This window comes from Sminthopsis crassicaudata, chromosome 3 (genome assembly GCF_048593235.1).
Source record: "Sminthopsis crassicaudata isolate SCR6 chromosome 3, ASM4859323v1, whole genome shotgun sequence".
Lineage (NCBI taxonomy): Eukaryota > Metazoa > Chordata > Mammalia > Dasyuromorphia > Dasyuridae > Sminthopsis > Sminthopsis crassicaudata.
In genome coordinates this window covers 62,779,215-62,794,388 of record NC_133619.1, presented here as the reverse complement: position 1 = coordinate 62,794,388, position 15,174 = coordinate 62,779,215, and the positions used below count along the sequence as shown (strand labels likewise).

Sequence of the window (15,174 nt, the reverse complement as noted above, 5' to 3'; positions counted from 1 at the left end):
GAGGACAGAGTCCAAATTTGACCTAAGATACTTACTAGCTGTATGACCCAGGCAAGTCACTTAAGCCTGTGTGCCTCATTTTCCTCATCTGTCAAAGGAAATGGCAAACCAATTCAGTGTCTGCCAAGAAAACCCCAAATTGGGTCATGAAGAGTCAGGACTGTGAATGACTGAAGAACAACAATACAGATCTGCCATTGGGCTATGTATGCACTCAGAAGGCAGAAAAAGGTAAAACAGTTCCTGTTCTCAAAGAGCTCAAGTGTAATGAGGAGACAGCATATAAACATCCATGAAAAAACAAGGTATATACAAAATAAATTGGAGATAATCAACAGAAGGAAGACAATAGCACTAAATGGGAACAGGAAAGTCTTGGGAAAGGTGGGATTTTAATTAAGACTCGAAGGAAAACAGGAGCAAGAGATAAGAAGGGAGAGAATCCTAGGTTTAGGAAACAGTGAAAATACCTTGGGAGTTGAGAAATTGAGTGTGAAAAACCATATGGTCAATGTCACTGGGTCAGAGTCTCACAAACCTAAAATTAAGATTCAGCAGTTAATTAGTTCTAGGAGAGGGAAGAATTCAATAGGATTCTAAAGCTTGAGAGATTTGGTAACTGAAAAGTGGCAGTACCTTTAACAGAAATAGGAGGAGGGAATGGTTTGAGGTGTCAGTGTATGGGACAGGAGGCTGACGTAGTGTGAAGGAGATCCCACTCCTATACAAAATCCAAATAAGTCTCAGGGAACCTAAACTTAAGTGAGAGCAGAGACTGCCCCAAAGATTATCAGAGCCCATGCTCCTTGATGTGCCTGTCCTCATTCCTTCTTGGCATCTAAGCAATGACTTGGAAAAACAGCTTTTGGGAAAGGAAATAGCTTAGTAAATGATGTTAAAAACAAAACCAAAATCTGAATTTGTCATCCAGTCAACTGAATCCAGTCATATCATCCTCCAGACAAAGCCTGTCCATAATGAGGGGGCTGAAGAAGATGATCTCTAAAAGTCCCTCCTAAATATAAATTCTCTACAAGTTCCTCCTAAATATAAATTCTCTACCCTTTTGACTCTCCCTCCCGTTCCCCAGTCCAGGCAGCTTTTGATATTCATTTTAGCTTGCATTCCATTTGTAAGCCAATGTGAGTTATCCAATAAAATTCCCTACCTGAAACAACATTCTGCTCCCCATCCTCAACATGTGCTCATCCATCTAAGTTTCTACTTAAACACTTTCAGTAACTGAGAGCTCAGCATCTCCTAAGGCAACCTGGTTGATTTTCAGACAACTCAAAATATTCAGAATTCATTCTCTCTTTACTCTCCCTCCCACCCCCACCCCTATTCTTTAATCACTGAAAACTTCCTTCACTGTATTCCAACACCCCTCAACAAATTGCCCTAGAGAGGTCTAATTAGCAGAAGCTTTTTTTTTTTTTATTAATTTTTATAATTATAACATTTTCTTTGACACTACATATGCATAGGTAATTTTTTTTTTTTAACAACATTATCCCTTGTACTCCCTTCTATTGCGAGTTTTTCCCCTCCTTCCCTCCACCCCCTCCCCTAGATGGCAGGCATTCCCATACATATTAAATATCTTATAGTATATCCTAAGTACAATATATATGTGCAGAACCGAATTTTGTTGTTGTTGTTGTTACAAAGGAAGGATTGTATTCGGAAGGTAAAAATAATCTGGTAAGAGAAACAAAACAAAACAACAACAAAAAAAACAATGCTCACAGTTTACACTCATTTCCCATAATCAGCAGAAGCTTAACTTACTTGGAGAGGAAGTGAGCCACCTTCTGATTAATGAATCTGAACTACCCTCCTCCCATTTTTATAAAGCATCATCATACCCCTTACCCCAAATACCCAAATACTGTCTGACCTGGGTATCCAGCCCAGAGATCTTCTGTAATCAAAATGGATGTGGCTTGGGCTAGCCTCAGGTTTCTCAGGTGCCTCTCCTTTCTATCCTACAAATGAATTCCCCTCCCAGCCAAGGAATTCCTAGCTTCCACCCGGGGGCCACTCTTGAGATTTAGTTTAGGTAGTCTTGGAGTAACATGCCTATCTGTCACCCCCAAGGCAGTAAGGAGTATCAGTATGTGTTCTCTTAGCTTAGGCAGTAAGCCCAAGAACAACGTGGGGTATAGGCAGAGGGACATATGAGGGAATCTTTATTAGGCTGCACAGAACAGCCTGTCCTGAGGGAGAGCAGCCAGAGATCCATTCCTGGAGTGTCTTCTGTTCAGCCACATATGGGAGAATATTCACTCCAGCAGGGGGTGCCAGTCACGAAGAAACTCATCTATTGGTGGGGGCTCGAGCATTAAATCTTTTACAATAGATACCCAGGTCACAACACCCAGAGAAATGGGGACACAGTTGCATATAGACTGACAGAGTAATGCATGCACAGGATTTCTCCCCTCTTTCCTTCCTACAATTCCTGTGCCTTTTCTATACTAGATAGCACTCTGGACACACAATAATTAGTTGTTTGCTTTCTCTGTTTCTCTCTCCCCCTTCTCCCTCTCTTTCTCCTCCCTTTTCCTCTCTCCTTCCTTTCCCTCCTCCCCCTTTCTCTTTCTCTTTCTCTATTTTTCTTTGACACCTATATTATCTTCTATCTTACATTCTCTCTCTCTCTCTCTCTCTCTCTCTCTCTCTCTCTCTCTCTCTCTCTCTCTCTCTCTCTCTCTCTCTCTCACACACACACACACACACACACACACACACACACACACACACACATCCTGAGTTGGAAGCCATTTTGGTCCAAACTTAAAAATCCTTTCTATATCACCCCTCTCCCCTTTCCAGCTACTTTTTTGGTATTATCTTCCCCCATTAAATTGTAAGTTCCTTGAGAGAAGGAACTTTTTTTTTCTTATTTGTAATTCCAGAATTTAGCACTGTCTGTCACATAGTAGGTGTTTAATAAATGTTTTGAATTGAATTGAAATGGGAGAGGAGCCTCTAAATTAAATCCTCTAGAGAGGACTTGTTTTGGGTAATTCTAATTATTAGGAAGTTTTTCATGATACTGAAACAGAAGCTATTCTCCCATAGCTTTTTCTTATGTCTATTTGCTCTGCCCTCCAGAACATAAGGGAATTAGTCTTATCCCTCTTTCAGAGGTCATCTGTTACCTGTTCAAGAATTTGAATTATCCCTGTAACTCTTCTCCAGGCTAAACATGCAGGCAATAATCTAACTGCCATAAATGACATTCCTATGCTGTTTTCTAGGTTACAAATTATTCTTTTCTCATTTTCACAAGGATCCATTCAATTAGCATTTTTAAAGGACCTTCTATGTGCTGAGTACAAAAATGAAATAGTCCTTGCCCTTAAGGAGCTTATGTTCTTCTTCATATGGTAAATTCTGTTCTTTAAATGCAACATTAATGTACAGGTAATACCTTTATTAATCTTTGTATTTCTTTGGTTGCTGACACTATACTTTATGCTTGTTAGCATTTAACAGATATTTGTCGAATAAGTGATTCAATGAATGTGAATGAACAAATCTATTAAATTGGTAAGGTAGATTGTATTATGTCCATTTTGCTAATAAGACTGAGATTAACTGGGAAACTCAGGGTTGTATAGTCAGTAATAATCCCTTCTTTTTTAAAATAATATTTTATTTTTTTCCTAATTATATGTAAAATAATTTTAATCATTCATTTTTTTAAATGAATGTTGAGTTACAAATTCTCTCCCTCTGTCCCTTCCTTCTTCCTTCCCTGAGATTGTAAGTAATTGTAAGCAAAAACATGTGCAAGCATGAAAAACATATTTCCATATTAGTCATGTTGTGGAATAATTACCTCTTCTTGATCAAACTAAGTCTTTCCTGACCTCAATATAATTGTTCTCTTTTCCACTGCTTTCTACTGCATAACAGCAGTTAAGAGTGCCATAATATACAAAATGTTGGGCATGGCATCAGAAAAATATGTGTTCAAATGCAGCCTCAGACACAGCTAGTAAGCTGTGTGACTCTAGATAACTCACTTCCCCTCTACCTGCCTCAGTTTCCTAATTTGCAAAATGAAGATAATGACATCTATCTCCCTGCCAGAATTTATCATCTTAAGAATATAAGCTCCTTAAGGGCAGGCACTATTTAATTTTTGTACTCAACACATAGTAAGCCCTTAATAAAAACTAATTGAATGGTTCCTTGTGAGAATGAGAAAAGTGTAATCTGTTACTTAGAAAGCATTAAATGAGTTCATAATTGTTAGGTGCCTAGCATATAGTAGATACATAATAAAATGCTCTCTTCCTTCCTATGAACCAGAGAATTTAGAGGTATTCTTATACCCTTTAGCATAAGAGAACTCTTGGATTTGAGGAATATTCCATTCACTGTCCCCCTTTCCTTGAGTTTTTTCTTACTCACAGAGCCAACAGCCTATCAGGGTTTTTGTTCCAAAATATATAGACAGGGAGGATGAGGAGAGAAGTTGGGATTTATACGATGGGGAGTCTGGTCTTGGGCTCCCCTAACCAGCAGAGGGGAAATAGGGAAGAAAGAGGCCAAGGTCCTGAGATCCTGAACCCATAGCATTAGCTTGGGTGTATAGGTGAGAAAAATGATGTGAGGTTATTGCCCAGGTTAAAGATGTAGGGCCAGGGAAATGAGTATCAGGAAGAAGGTGGGGGAGACAAGGAGATTCTCTGGTATTCTGCCTTAGTCAGACCTTATCTAAAATATTATATTCAACTTTAGGTGACACATTTTAGTAATAACATTATCTAATTGGTAATGGGCCAAAGCAAAGAGACTAGGGAGTTGAGGGGTCCAGAGACCATTGTCATACAATGATTGGCTGAAAAAAGTAAGAATATTTATCTCAGAGAAAAGGAGACTTAGGGAGCACCCAATTGCTTATATTCAAGTACTTAAAAGGTTGTTATATAGAAGAAAGATGAGACTTGTTATTATGCTTGGACATGAAGGGCAATGAGGGTCAATGATGGGAAGTTTCAGACAATTAGATTTTAGCTCTATATAAGGAGAAAATTCTCAGCAGTTAGAGCTGTTCATTGTAGGGTGACGGTCTGAATCACCATCTTCATCATCATCACCATCATCTTCCTCCTTCTCACAACTGATACAGAGAACTTTAAGGTTCACAAAATATTTCATATATAATATTTCATTTAGTTTTCACAATAAACCTGTGAAATAGAAACTATGTATAGGTAGTGAGCTCTCCGTCATGAAGAGATCTTCAAGTAAAATTTAGATGACCCCTTATTTTGAATGAAATTGAGAGTACTTGATTTGAATGAAAGTTGGACTAGATGGTCTCCAAGGCCCCTTCTGATGCCAGAGAGTGTGTTTTTCTTTTCTATTTTTTTGAGCCTGTTTTTCTTACAGTTGGTCTACTCAGCTCTTCCTTTACTTTTCCCCCACCTTTCTCTTGTCCCCTCTTTCCCACCACATTCCTTTCCTTTTCTTTCTACAGTTTACATCAGGCTTAAGGGAGGAGGATAGAATGGGACTCAGATAATAATCCTCTTCTCTGAGAGTGTAGGCTGGGGTGGGGGGTTGGAGGCTGGTATGGGAGAGGCTTCATAAACATGAGAGTTAATGATTAACATGAAATCTCTGAGTAAGGGAGAGTGTGGGGGTGAAGGCTGGAAGAAGGATAGGAGAAGGGGCCCTGTCCATATTCCCACTTCTGCTGCCCCCTCCCTTTGCTATTACACAGGCAACCCGAGCTGGGGTCCTAAAAATAGCCCCCAGTCGAGGCGTAGCCATCAGCCGCCCCGGTGACCTTCTGGGTGGCACAGGCCGGCAGGAGACAGGGCTGCTCAGGCCCACGGGGGACTCCTTCAGGGTTCTACTCCATCTAGGTGCTCCTGTGGGCTCCAGGGTCTCCCAGCCCTCACCCCCTCTGCAGCAGCCATGCAGAAAGCCCGGGGGACCCGGGGAGAACCTGTCAGCCCAAGGGCACCCCCTAGCCCAGGTGTGCCCCCAAAGAGGGCAAAGGTGGGGACTGGGGCTGGAGCTAAGACTGGGGCTGGAACTGGGGCCCGGGGAACAACAACGGGAGCCCCAGTCTTCCTTCGGCAGCTGAAGAACACAGCCGTTTTCTCTGGCCGGGATGTGAGGCTGCAGGTGGTGGTGAGTGGGACACCCCAGCCCGTCCTCAGCTGGTTCCGAGATGGGGATCCCCTTCCTGACCCATCTCCGGACCCCAGCTGCCTTTGGCTCCGTGGCTGCAGGGCCCAGGATGCAGGAGCATACACCTGTACCGCCAAGAATGAGCAGGGGAAAACCTCTTCTACCGGGGTGCTGACTGTACTGGAGGTGGAAGGTAATGATATGGATGGGGGAGGCAGCTAGGGATCAGGAAGAGATGGGTGAATATCAGGCAGGGTGACGCAGAAGGAAAGGAAGGCTGCCGAGCCAGAGATGAGGGCTTGGGGGCCTCTCAAAAAGGCAACCCCCCCATAGCTTCTGTTACCTTTTTTTTTTCCCCCTTCCTTCCTTCCTACTTGGGCCAGGTGTTTGACAGGGAAGGATAGCATGCAGAATGTAGATGAAAAGAGAAGTGTCTCCTTATGTAGAGTCAGAGGGCTAATGAGAAAAGTTGGTTCAGGGTAACAAGAAAATCTGGATTTTAGTCCAGTCTCAGTATTAACTGGCTGCATAATCTTGGCCAAGTCACATTTTGGGTCTCAGTTTCCTTATTTGTTAAATGAAGGAGTTGGAATCAGATCCCTTGCTAGCTCTAGATTCTAGGACCTTATGTTCATCTCTCTGAATCTTTTGAGTGGATGATCCAAGACTGTTTCAGATGCCTGAGGGGAACCCTGTCTTAATACAAGAATCCCATGATAAAAGTCTCATTGAACCAGTTCCCCTTAGCCCTTCTTCAGCTTTTTATCTTATTTTTAATCTGGAAAGTGTATGTGCATGGAGAGGGCAAGAATTAGGGTGGAGGGACAGTTGTTCAATGTCTCAAATTTATGGATATTTGTGTGGCCTGAACCCAGCAGCCAAGCGGTGGGATGGGGAGGTGAAGGGAAGCCGATGAGATTCAAGTCAGAAAAAGGTATTTGGGTAAGTGTTCAAATTTGGTTAATGTTAGATTTGAAGTTTCTGTGGGCATTTGGAGAGATAGTTACAAAAGAATAGTGGAAATGGAGGAAGGGGGCAAAGTAGGAATAAGACCAGAAGGAATGGGGTGAGGGAGGGCTTCTGTGAAATGGTATGAGAGGCAGTCAGCTAGAGTCCCTGGTCTGATGCTTATAGTAGTCAGGGAATGTAAGGAAGGTGTGGTAGAGTGTTCAGAAAATATAACAGACTCCTATATGTGTGTGAGGAAGGTGTATTAGGGTACTCAGGAAGTATAATAAATTAACGTGTGTATATATGTGTATGTGTGAGGAATGGGAGTTAGGGTTCTCAGGAGGTATAGCAGACTAGTGTGTATGTGTGTATGTGTGTGTGAGGAAAGGATATTAGGGTGTTCAGGAGGTATAACAGTCTAGTGTGTGTGTGTGTGTGTGTGTGTGTGTGTGTGTGTGTAGGAGGAAGGGGAGTTAGGGTGTTTAGGAAGTATAACAGACGTGTGTGTGTAAGGGGTATTAGGGTGTTCAGAAGGTATAACAGTCTAGTGTGTGTGTGTGTGTGTGTGTGTGAGAGAGAGAGAGAGTAAGAGAGAGAGAGAGAGAGAGAGAGAGAGAGAGAGAGAGAGAGAGAGAGAGAGAGAGAGAGAGAGAGAGAGAGAGAGAGAGAGAGAGAGAGAGAGAGAGAGAGAGAGAGAGAGAGAGAGAGAGAGAGAGAGAGGAAGGGGAGTTAGGGTGTTCAGGAGGTATAACAGTCTAGTGTGTGTGTGTGTGTGTGTGTGTGTGTGTGTGTGTGTGTGTAATGGGAATTAGGGTGTTCAGGAAGTATAGCATACAAGTGTGTGTGAGGAAGGGGAGTTAAGGTGTTCAGGAGATATAACAGTCATGTGTGTGTGTGTGTGTGTGTGTAAGGGGTATTAGGGTGTTCACAAAGTATAATAGATGTGTGTGTGTGTGTGTGTGTGTGTGTGTGTGTGTGTGAGGAAGGGGAGTTAGGGTATTCAGGAGGTATAACAGTCTAATGTGTGTGTGTGTTTGTGTGTGTGTGTGTATGCGTGTAAAGGGTATTAGGGTGTTCAGGAAGTATAACAAACAAATGTGTGTGTGTGAGGAAGGGGAGTTAAGGTGTTCAGGAGGTATAGCAGACGTGTGTATATATGTGTGTGTGTGTGTGTGTGTGTGTGTGTGTAAGGGGTATTAGGGTGTTCACAAAGTATAACAGACAAGTGTGCGTGTGTGCATGTGTGTGTAAAGGGTATTAGGGTGTTCAGGAAGTATAACAGACAAGTGTGTGTGTGTGAGGAAGGGGAGTTAAGGTTTTCAGGAGGTATAGCAGATGCGTGTATATGTGTGTATATGTGTGTGTGTATGTGTGTGTGTGTGTGTAAGGGGTATTAGGGTGTTCACAAAGTATAACAGACAAGTGTGCGTGTGTGTGTGTGTGTGTGTGTGAGGAAGGGGAGTTAGGGTATTCAGGAGGTATAACAGTCTAGTGTGTGTGTGTGTGTGTGTGTGTGTGTGTGTGTGTGTGTGTGTGTGTGTAAGGGGTATTAGGGTGTTCACAAAGTATAACAGACAAGTGTGTGTGTGTGTGAGGAAGGGGAGTTAAGGTGTTCAGGAGGTATAGCAGACGTGTGTATATGTGTGTGTGTGTGTGTGTGTGTGTGTGTGTGTGTGTGTGTGAGGAAGGGGAGTTAGGGTATTCAGGAGGTATAACAGTCTAATGTGTGTGTGTGTGTGTGTGTGTGTGTGTAAAGGGTATTAGAGTGTTCAGGAAGTATAATAAACAAATGTGTGTGTGTGAGGAAGGGGAGTTAAGGTGTTCAGGAGGTATAGCAGATGCGTGTGTATGTGTGTATATGTGTGTGTGTGTGTGTGTGTGTGTAAGGGGTATTAGGGTGTTCACAAAGTATAACAGACAAGTGTGTGTGTGTGTATGTGTGTGTAAAGGGTATTAGGGTGTTCAGGAAGTATAACAGACAAGTATGTGTGTGTGAGGAAGGGGAGTTAGGGTGTTCAGGAGGTATAACAGTCGTGTGTGTGTGTGTGTGTGTGTGTGTGTGTGTGTGTGTGTAAGGGGTATTAGGGTGTTCACAAAGTATAACAGAAAACTGTGTGTGTGTGTGTGTGTGTGTGTGTGTGTGTGTGTGTGTGTGTAAAGGGTATTAGGGTATTGAGGAAGTATAACAGACAAGTGTGTGTGTGTGTAAGGGGAGTTAGGGTGTTCAGGAGGTATAACAGTCATGTGTGTGTGTGAGAGGAAGTGGAGTTAGGGTGTTCAGGAGGTATAACAGTCGTGTGTGTGTATGTGTGTGTGTGTGTGTGTGTGTGTGTGTGTGTGTGTAAGGGGTATTAGCGTGTTCAGGAAGTATAATAGACAAGTGTGTGGGGGTGTGTGTGAGGAAGGGGAGTTAGGGTGTTCAGGACATATAGCAGACTTGTGTATGTGTGTGTGTGTGTGTGTGTGTGTGTGTGTGTGTGTGTGTGTGTGTGTGCCAGGATGAGTGAAGGTCTGTGGGAACAGAATATCCTGTGGGGCTTGGGGACTATCAATCCTCAGCCTATCCCCATGGAGCAAAGACTGGGAGGGCTAAGGGGCTGTGTGTCTGATGGTGATGTGGGGAGGGTTGAGAAGGGATCTCCTGTTCGGTAGAGTATACATAAGGTGGTTCTGAGCTTCCTTTGTCCATGCATCCTGAGTTTCTCACAATGATTATAGCACAGACAAGAGAGACAGACAGAGACAGAGAGGAACAAAGAGACAGAGACAGAGACAGAGAGAGGCAGAGACAGAGAGAGACAAATTGTCTGGGATTGCAATGTACTTTGGCCTTGGGAGTTATAGCTGAAGAGTTTGATTTCCTTAAGTCTTTCTGGTGTCACTTTAAGGTCCTGGATGACTCAGGAGGGCATACCTGAGCAGAAAATGTTGAAAAGGAATTTTTCAGAAGAGGAAGACCACCGGCTGGGTAGTGATGTGCTTCCTAAGGGGCAGGATTAGAGGTGTGATGGGGGCTGGGTAGGGAGAAGCATGAGTAGAGGAAACAAAGCGGACAGTAGGATGACAGTGGCTAGAAAGGTCATCCTGGGGTGGGTGGCACTGAGTCAGACTGGGACAGAGACAGGTGCTGCAGGATCAGTCTCTGCTGGTTGGTACCCAACTCTCTGCCTATATTCCTTAAGAGCTCCAGGCGGATCTATATCCTAGCCTCAGCCTCTCCCCATAAGGCAAAGACTGGGAGGGCTGAGGGGATTGTGTGCCTGATGGTGATGTAGGGAGGGTTGAAAAGGGATAGAGTATAAGGTGGTTCTGAGCTTTGGGTCATCAGCTGGATTTGTAATTCCCATTTTAGCCAGAGCCCTCAGAAATTATAGGGTGGAAGCTAGGTACCAGGACCACAGAATATCAAAAATTAAGCTTATAACTAAAAATAGAACAAAAATGGAGGAATATTATGGGAAGGAAAAAGAATATTGGGGTACATAGAATATGGGGGAGATAGTAGAGGAGGAAAATTTAAGTGAATGTTAGGGGAAGGAGATTCTATGGGGGAAATGCTGGAAGAAGGGAATATGGGGAAGAAAATATGAAATGAGGGAAGGGGAATATAGAAGGAAAGGAAATAATAGTTAAAGAGAGTTTGGGAAAGGGCATATAGCAAATGGAGTACTGGTCTCATTTATTTCCTCTTCAATTAACTGGAAAAAAAGAAAATAGATTCTTAGAATTTCAATTCAACAAACACCTACTTAATATGTGCAAATCTTTGTGCTGCATGGAGTGGAGGAGGAGACCTACAAAAACAAAAGCTAAGCAGTCTTTGGCCTCAGGATGTGGTATAAGAAACTGCACACTGCTGTTGCAAGCTGAGAATCTGAGTCTGAATGTTTCTTGTATGACCTTATTCAAGTCAGTTAGATTCTGTTAGCTTCAAGTTGCTTGAACGTAACGAGACTATTGTGTTAGATGATTTCTAAGATGGCACAGAGTCTAGAGCACTGGCCCAGAGTCTGGAAGTGTGTGATACAGGGCAAGGATCGCATCATTTAACCTCTTTATCTGCTTGAGTTTCCCCAATTATAAAACGGGGGTAATTATAGCACCTACCTCCTAGGTGGAGTAAATCAAATGAAAGCATATAGCGGGTGTTTAATATAGTATAATGTTAACTTTATTAAATACAATAGTATATAGTATATACTCTAATATACTAATATGGTGTTTAATAAATGCTTGGTTCCTTCCTTCTTTCCAGTGGGAAGAGGGGGAGAAAGGATAAGAACTGGAATTAAATGGAAAAGCAACATAGGGGAAAGCAACTCTGGGACTAGGGAGGGGATGGAGGAGTGGAATTATAGGGAAAAATAATATGGAGGGGGAAGCAGTTCTGAGATTAGGGAGGGGACTGAGGAATGGATTTTGGGGAAAGGTGCTCACAGTATATGGAGAGAAGTTCAAGGGATTCCTTTCTTATGATCGACCCAAGTATAGCCCATCTCGCTGGGACTTGTCAGAATAGAGTGATGGGCATGGTGGGATAAGGTGGAAAGGCTACCCATTTACTTTTCATGACTCTCCCTTTCCCCACAAACACACATATATCCGGGTCACTTCCCCACTGTAATTAAGGTTAGCAAGTAGTTGTACATACTTGAAAAGACAGCAGAGAGGACCATTTTTAATTGGGGCTGGTCCTCAAGGACATGAGCTTGAGAAGCCTTGAGGGAAAGGAGCAGTCTGGAGCTTTGTGAGGATGCAGGCAGAGGTTAGATGGATTTCTATACAGCTAGATGTTCAAAGAATCACTGTGTCTTTGTGACCAGGGACTAGGAGGGGGCTGGAGGAGGGGGGGAAGGAGGGCTGTGTATCATGGTAAAGTCAGATGAAAATGAACATCAAGGGCACCCTCAAAGGAGAAATCTGGTGCAGCCCTCAATGAATATTTGATTGACAGATTGATTTAGGAAGTTTTTTTTTTTTTAACCTAAACAATGTCTAGCTATGGAAGGTCACTTTCAAGTCATAGCTTGAAAACCTGGAAAAGCAAACAGGTTCTATGGTGTCTCTCTGAGCCTCTGTTTCTTTGTCTGTAAAAAAAAGTGACTGGGCTAGGTGACTTCTAAGATGCTTCCAGTTCTAACATTCTAACAAAAGGAGTCATTAAAAGGCAATTTTCAGTCTTGTCAGGGTAGACTTGATTTAGTATACCTGAAAGAACACTACTTTTGGAATCAGAGGACCCTGGGGTTCTAGTACCTCTGTGGCTCAGTAACTTGCATATTTAAGCTTAGCCCTTTCAATGTATTTCTTCATCAGTAAAACAGGAGACTGGATCTTATCATTATCATTTCCTGCTTGTATGACCTTGGCATATCACCTCCCTAATCTCGGACTCAGTTTCCCTAGCAGTAAAATGGATATGGAGGAGGCCACCTAAATTTCTTATTTAAATCTGATGAGATTGCCTCTAAAGCCCCTTCCAGCTCTAAAACTGATGGAACTATGGATCGGAAAAAAAAAAAAAAGGGATGGTATAGAGGTGAAACAGGATTGGATTGGTCTGATTGTATGTATAGGAGCCTCAGGGCATTTTTAGCACCAACCTGGAACCAATGAGTCTGTGCTCCATTGGCTAACAGCAGCTCTGCTTTACCACTGCTTTTGAAAGAACGGTTCGAGTTATGGTCCTGGTACATTGGCCTTTCTCAGTCTCACGCATGGAAAACATTCTAGGTTGGTATAAACAGAACTTCAGGGAATTGGAGGGAATTCAGTATCCAAATCCTTATTCCTGGCTTAAGAAAGGAGGCAGTATTCTGGCCAGGAACACTTGTCTGGCTCAAAATGCTAGACAGCTAAGGTGTCTGGCATCCCAATAAATGAGTTTACTTAGAGATGCAGTCTGTGAAAGTGTGTGTGTGTGTGTGTGTGTGTGTGTGTGTGTGTGTGTGTGTGTGTGTGTATGTGTTTCAAGGGAAATGGAACTGGAGTGTAATTCAGAGAAACTGGGAGAATATTGGGGTTAAGGCAATAAAAAGTAAGGGGAAAATGTAAAAGCTTTGTAATGAAGCAAAAGGGGCTAAGGAAAAGGACTATGGGAAAAAAATTTTATCCTTTGTGGAAATCTAGAGTCTCACCAGATTCAGGTAGAATTAGTTTCCTTTTCAAGATATTATTAATTACTTTATTATTTGTAAAATATTTTTATCATTTTATTAAATAGTTTATTAAATTAAAATTAGAAAGCAGGACACTGTCATGCTCTGTTGAGTAAAGCAAATACCTTGGAGCCCATCCCTAAGCTCTTAGAGCTTAGAATCTAAATGACATTCCCCAAATTTGGGAATTGAACAGACAAGAAGAGACAGGAGTGGAAAGAGATTGGGGGGGAGGAAATTGGTTAGATTTACTTCTTAGCTTGGAGGTTTAGAGAGACATCTAGGATTAGAAATTTGAGAGACAGAAAGCCCTATAGGAGAGGCCAATAGAAGGAAGAGGTAAGAGACAGGAGATGAGGAGATGATGAGGGAGCAGAAATGATAGGCAGAAATCAGAAATGAGAATAAATGAGGAAACACTCAGGATCTAAATGGAGAATTCTTCACTTGTTGCCATTTAGGGCATGCAGCTAAAAGGAAGACATTGCCCAGGGCGGGATATTGGCGGGTAAATATTCATTCATTGGCTCATTCATTCAATGCCTTGGGTGCCCATCAATGTACCAGGTGCTAGGCAGAGGTGAGAAGAGGAGGAGGGCAGAGACAGAGTTGTGAGGAGCCCTGGAAGAGATGGGAGCTGCTTCAGAACCTAAAGAGACAGGAACAGAAAAGTCCTTAAGTTAGCTCACAGGGAAAACCAGGCCAGGGAGGATTGCCAGGCAGGAGAGCCAGCAGTGCCCATTCAAAGAGTGCCTTCCTCTCTGTGCTTAGAATGGGAATAGGCTAGGGACAAGTTTTGGACATATTGGAATACAATGGGCCAGAAAGAATTCTAAAGGGAAGGAGGAGAGGCCAGTTCCAGATTTCCTTGCAGTTTCATATTCCCTCAGTCTTCTTCAGGAATAGATCTTGGAGGGAAAAAGGGCTTGATGATGTAAAGATGTATAAAAATGAAGTATTCTAAACTCATATGAAGATCTTAGGGCTGAGGAGAATATGAAGGAGAGATACTGAAAGAAGAGGCTGAGATCAATGGGGTAGAAATGAGAGAGAAGGAGAGGGGAAGAGGAGAGAGGGAACCTTTTGAGAGAAGGAAAGGAGGCAAGTGAAGGGAAGCTAAGGATGGGAGATGGACCATAGGAGAATACATTATTGTAGTCCTCTGGAATCTGGGGTTCAGAGGAACTCAATGAACGTCCAAATTGGTAGGCTGGGAGTGAAATGGGAATAGCTACCAGAGTTCTGCTTGGTAAAGAACTATCATTAGGGAAGACAGCTGTGTCAGTAAGACCTGTTTGGAGTAGATCCCAACTTGAGAGCATGGTACAAGGCAGAGCTATGAAGGGAAAGAAGGCTGAAGTAAGGGACAGCTTGTAAGCAGGAGCACAGCCTAGTGGGGTGAGGCAGCTCTGGGGCTCTGTGGGGCCCAGCTGTCCTGCCACTCACACCTGCTGCCCAATAGCTATTTTTGACATGGAATGTGCCAGCCCCTAGGATTCTCCTGGGGCACAGGGGCTCGGGTTACCTCTCTCCCCCACTCAGCTCCCCTATCTGTGGGAGGGTGTGTGGACCTAGATGGGTGTGGACCAACGCTTTTGCTTTCATGTGTCTTTAGTAGGTACTGGTATGGGCAGTTGTACCCTCTTTGGGCCTGGGGTATAGACAATATACTGGGTTTGGAACCAGAGAACCCAAGTTCAAATTTTCATTCTTCTACACATTAATAGTTTTATTAGCTGTGACATCAGGCAAGTCATTCAATCTTGCTGAGCCTCAGTTTCCCCATCTGGTAAATAAAAGGGTTGGATTTGGTAGCCTCCAAAGTTCTTTTTCTCTCTAAGTCTATGATTCTATGAACCCATGCTCTGGTTCACTTTTTTGGGTAACATCAACCTCTGAATGT

General features: G+C 42.9%; 1 protein-coding gene across 9 annotated transcripts in view; it reads left to right on the top strand.

Annotated features, from left to right (window-relative positions):
- Positions 1-5,684: 5,684 nt before the first annotated feature.
- Positions 5,685-15,174, top strand: part of SPEG (striated muscle enriched protein kinase) — an 80,742-nt gene continuing 71,252 nt past the window's right edge. For 7 of the 9 annotated variants that reach the window (XM_074298658.1, XM_074298656.1, XM_074298657.1 and 4 more), the window contains exon 1: positions 5,685-6,355. In XM_074298658.1, the coding sequence (XP_074154759.1) occupies positions 5,944-6,355 (412 nt within the window). In that variant the 5' untranslated portion in view covers positions 5,685-5,943. The remainder of the gene's footprint in view (positions 6,356-15,174) is intronic. The other 2 variants (XM_074298669.1, XM_074298670.1) reach the window with 2 other exon arrangements.